Source organism: Poecilia latipinna, unplaced genomic scaffold, assembly GCF_001443285.1.
Source record: "Poecilia latipinna isolate Pla-1442-1.1 unplaced genomic scaffold, P_latipinna-1.0 Scaffold2905, whole genome shotgun sequence".
NCBI lineage: Eukaryota > Metazoa > Chordata > Actinopteri > Cyprinodontiformes > Poeciliidae > Poecilia > Poecilia latipinna.
The window spans coordinates 51,631-56,470 of record NW_015115521.1 but is presented as its reverse complement, the minus strand read 5'-3'; the positions used below and the strand labels follow the sequence as shown (position 1 = coordinate 56,470).

Sequence of the window (4,840 nt, the reverse complement as noted above, 5' to 3'; positions counted from 1 at the left end):
AGACATTTCGAGCCGTTTTTCGAGCCCAGATTTCAGTGTATTTAGGTGAATTTTGGTGCTTTATAGTTTGTTACTGTCCACAGAAAAAGTTTGTGTGGCTGCTGCAAACTTTCACTTCACATTCATTTTTATACATGCTGACTTGTGCATAAAACATGGCGCCGCACAGTTTTTGTGTGTACGCACGCTTTATACCCCTGGTCTGGTTCTGGGATAACAGTCCAGGACAGTCCTTGTTCAGATTTTTGAATCGATTAGTTCTGATGGAACCAGTACAGATTTTTAACTAAGACAGACTCTGACCCTATTTGGTTCTTTTTTAACACCTTTGGGTAGTAGACAATAGAGCTGCTGCTGCAGGCCCTCTGGCTTCCAGCTTGGTTCCGTTGGGTCAGCTGTCCTGTAGCGCCACAGAACCTGTTAATCTGGTGCCATCGCAGCAAAGCCTGAGCCTGTGAAACACACCGATATCAGGACCAGAACATTAATTAGATTCCATGAAGAAAATCTGGAGTTCTGGTCTATCACAAAAAACAGAACAAGAAAGTCCAGCAGCAGTTACTCACTTTGGCGACTAGAGGTGCCTCAGCTCCTTCTAGGAGAAAGAAAGCTTTCCTGAGATCCATGAATGTTCCCTTACAATTCTTTACGATTGCTGCTGGATCCAGTTCTCCTGAAAACATATCAGAATCCAAATAGAATCCCCAGAACTCAATCAGGCAAAAACTTTCTCAAACTCTGAAGTGACAGACAGAAAGAGTCCAACATGCTCTTACCCACATCCAGACAGAACTGAGCATGGTTCTGCTCAGAACAGCCAATCAGGATGGATTCTTTTAGCAAGGATCCATCAGAACCACTTTTATGCAGAACTGACTGGACTTCTAGAAGATAAAGCCAAAGAACAATCATCAGGTTACCCTGCTACTCGCCCGTTGACTGCTGGAGATAAGCACCTGCTCCCCTGGTGACCCCCACTCCGCTCCACTAACTCAGACCTTCTCAACATACCCAAAACAAAACTAGGAACCATGGATAGAGCCTTCTCGCTCCACGTCTATGGAATGCCTGACCTGACACTCTGAGGGCACCACAATGTACTGACTGTTTTTAAAAAAAGGCCTTAAGATATTTCTTTTTAGCTGTTCTTTGTGATCTAAATATGAAAAGGGCATTATAAATAAAATCTATTATTATTTTTAAAGATAATAGATTTTATTTCAAATAAAATCTATTATTGTTTTTAAAGATAACTATGTTAGATAATGGATGTTCAGGTTCTACATTAGGGTTAGGTCTGAGGTACTATGTCAAGTTGTGTCTGTATCATTCTGGGTCAGAGGTTTGTCTCGTTGACTGATCTTGTACTTCCTTTTTTGAGGATGTCTATCTGAGGTTTGTTTTATTTTCTGAGGTTGTGTACCTGAGTAGCTGAGAGCAATAGGTCGAAAGGTTTCCGGAACACTGCACTGCAGCAGCGGCATGAGACGATGAAACAGGAAAATGTGCCCATTTTGCAGTGCTGAAAGACATGCTGCATCATTCTCCTTCAGCTTGTTTATGTACCTGAAGAGATCAATCAATCAATCAATCAATCAATCAATCAATCAATCAATCAATCAATCAATCAATCAATCAGTTGCATGTGAGCTCCTGAACCTAATTCTGGACACAAAGCCTGAGCAGAAACGGGTCAGACTGTAATGTCCTCCAAACAGAAGGGTCCTCAGGGGCCTTAATGCCGACATGCTGGACTGGATCATGCTCTGAACCTGAGAGCTATGGAAAGGCTGCTCTGGTTCTACTGCCTGCAGAAGGACAGCAAGGTAAAGTTAGGTACACAGAGTAGTGATGAGAAACAAGAAAAACTGTTCATCAGAAAAAGTGCAACACACAACAGCCCAGTCCTGTGAAGCACACTCACACAGCTCAAGGCTGGTGTTATTTTACAGAAAAGCAAAGTTTTGTCTGGTCAGAAAATAATATATTTCATGCTTTACGACATGACTGATTTGGATTTTAAAAACAAGTTCTGTTTGCAGTTGCAGTACTGAAGTATGAAAATGAACTATGCTACACTAAATAGTCATTCCCTCTAACATACAGTTGAAACCAGAAGTTTAAATACAGCAACTAAATAGACACACAGATTTTTTTTCTCATTGTCTGAAATTAAATCAGACCAAACTTATCTCATCTTAGATCAGTCAGAATAATCAAAATTAATTGTATTTGCTAAATGTTAGAAAAGTTATTGAGAACAATAACATTTACGCGCAATTGTGTCACAGCGCAAAGGTGTGCTCTTGCCGCAGCTACATTCTACATTTCAAAAATGTACGTACACTTGGTCAGTATCTGGGGTAACTGTCTTTTAAAAACTGTAGGACATGGGTCAAACCTTTTGAGATTTCTTGTACAAGTTTCTCACGATAGTTTGCTGGAGTTCTGACCCATTCCTACTGGATTAACTGAGTTGATTGTTGACCACCTGTTTCACAAAGACCAAACCAGGCACAGGAGGTGCAGCTGTGTCAGCCCAGGATGAAGTAATTCAGGTGAATATGTGTCCACAGATTTCAAGAGAACAAGAGATCATCCTTATATTGAGGATTATGAGGAATTGAAGCACATCATGCTAAGGGGAAAAAAACCCCTCCTGCTCCAATACAGGAAACAATAGTGGATCGATTGAATGCATATATAGCGTAAAATATACATTTCTAAACCATTCTTGAATAAAAAAAAACATCATAATCATACCTGTCATATACTCTATTAAACAACTTTAGCCAAATAAATGAACAGTGGAAGTCAATATTATAACATGTTAATCTGACAGCAGATTCATTCATGTTACTTTTTTCTGTCCTACCTCTTAGAAATATTTATACAGAACAAACACAATAGGTCAAGATTAAATATAATACTTTTGCAGTATCTGGGAAGTATGTGGATGAAATGTTGAGTACATTGTGTGCAAATAACTTAGAATGTATAAGCTATATCGATTTAATTAGCTTTACCGATGGTTAACTTCCTTTTTGAGTTGTGAGGTTTTTGTTTTGAAGGGACAATTTCTTGTTTAACTGTTTAAGCAAAGACAGTTTAATTAAGCTGACTGTTAGCCTGGTCTGGAGCAGGTTAGCTGCACAAAAGAAATCGCCACGGTAACTTATGTGTTCCCTGCTAGCAAGGAAATGTTCGGAGTACGTCCGTGAATGTAGTCTGAAAGTCGAACGTCGAATGTTCGGACCTGACGTTCAGCAAACGTTGTCTGAACATTCACTCTGAACATTCGTTTCCAAATAATTTTCTTTTTTTTTGTTTTTTTTGCTGTCATTTCACTTGATTTAGATTTTATATCTTTAAAACTTTTATGACTGTTATTATTTTTTATCAATTTTTTATTTTTCACTTCTTATACAAAGTGCATACTTCCGAATGTTATTTGAACGTTCTTGAACGTCTTCCGGACGTTTTCATAACTGCTGCTTTAAAAAAACTTCCAAAAAAAACGGAGGCATTACAAAGAGCTTTATTTCTCCCTACAAAATAAATTTTTAAGATTTTTTTGTTACTCTTGCTGTTATTCTAATGTAAACGTCTCTTCTGTCTTAATAAAAAATAAATAAATAAACAAATGTTCGGACTTGACGTTCGCCGAATTTTAATATATTTAAAACCTTTATGGTGGTTAATATTTCTGACAAAATCTCTCTTTTTTGTCATTTTAGAGAGTCTGAATGTTGTCTGAAAGTCATCTGTTCGTCCGTGTGTGTCGTTTAAAAATTGGGTTACTAGCTTCAATACCTTATTTAGCCAATAGGGGGCTCTACGCCCGTCTAAACATTATCCTCGCAATTCAAATAATGGTTTTAAGTCCGATTTTTCTCATTTCCTTTCCTGCATAATCTACATTGCATTTATTCAAACGCAATGTAAACGTATCTCAAAGGAGAGTAATACTTAAATAAAAGTCCAATAAGTACTTCCATTTGGAAAATATGTATTTTCTGCAGAGTGACGTCACTTCCCAACTCGGATTTCTGCAATTAAAAAGCAACGGAAGTGATGGGATCTACCTTGTTCGGTAAGTTATTAGTTTCCATACTTATTTCTTTCATATTCTAACCTGGCACGTGGTTAAAGTGTAAAAAGCCACATAATTTGTTGCCGATGCCTTTTGTGTGCGTTTGCTAAGCTTCGTCCTCCTTGAGCACGTGGCGCCATTATCTCATGACTTTTCAACCTCTATTATAAAGTTTGACTCGACCATAAATATTTATCTACGTGAAGTGTCCTGCTTTCCCCCCCCCTAATGTTACTTGTCCTGAGCCACCGAGTCAACATAACAGATAAGCAGGTAATCGGGAGAGTTTGAACGGACCGCTTCGTTCATATACTGAGGGCTGTAGGAAAAAACATCATGGCGTCAGTTCGCATGTCTACTACTGAGGAGAAGTTTAGCTGCTGGCAACAAGTACAGCTGAGTGGGAATTAAATTTTTCAGCACATAAAATTATAACATTTAAAAACTTGAGTTCTACATTGTACCTTTTAAAAAGCCAGATTAAAGAAAATAAATGCATTAATACTTTGTATCGCCAAACGTGCAAAGCTTACTGACATTTTCCAACACAGCCATGAGAGGCAGCTGGTAATGGAAGTTACACCATTTAATTTTCCTTTGGAATCAATTAAATATTTTTGAATTTAATAATTTCTTTTTAATCCATAGCTGGAATCTAACTGACAGCAGAATCTAGAGCAGGGGTGGGCAACTCCAGGCCTCCGGTCTCCTGCAACTTTTAGATGCGTCTCAACTTCAACACACCTG

General features: G+C 38.3%; 1 protein-coding gene across 7 annotated transcripts in view; it reads right to left on the bottom strand.

The window, feature by feature from the left end:
* nudt13 (nudix (nucleoside diphosphate linked moiety X)-type motif 13) overlaps nt 1-4,840 on the bottom strand; it is a 20,052-nt gene that overhangs the window by 5,332 nt on the left and 9,880 nt on the right. For 5 of the 7 annotated variants that reach the window (XM_015021983.1, XM_015021985.1, XM_015021981.1 and 2 more), the window contains exons 2-6: nt 1,660-1,808; nt 1,424-1,566; nt 777-884; nt 567-673; nt 327-452 (exon numbers count right to left, since the gene is read on the bottom strand). In XM_015021983.1, coding sequence (XP_014877469.1) covers nt 327-452; nt 567-673; nt 777-884; nt 1,424-1,566; nt 1,660-1,763 — 588 coding nt within the window. In that variant the 5' untranslated portion in view covers nt 1,764-1,808. Of the gene's footprint in view, nt 1-303; nt 453-566; nt 674-776; nt 885-1,423; nt 1,567-1,659; nt 3,187-4,840 lie in introns of those variants that run through there. The other 2 variants (XM_015021984.1, XM_015021987.1) reach the window with 2 other exon arrangements.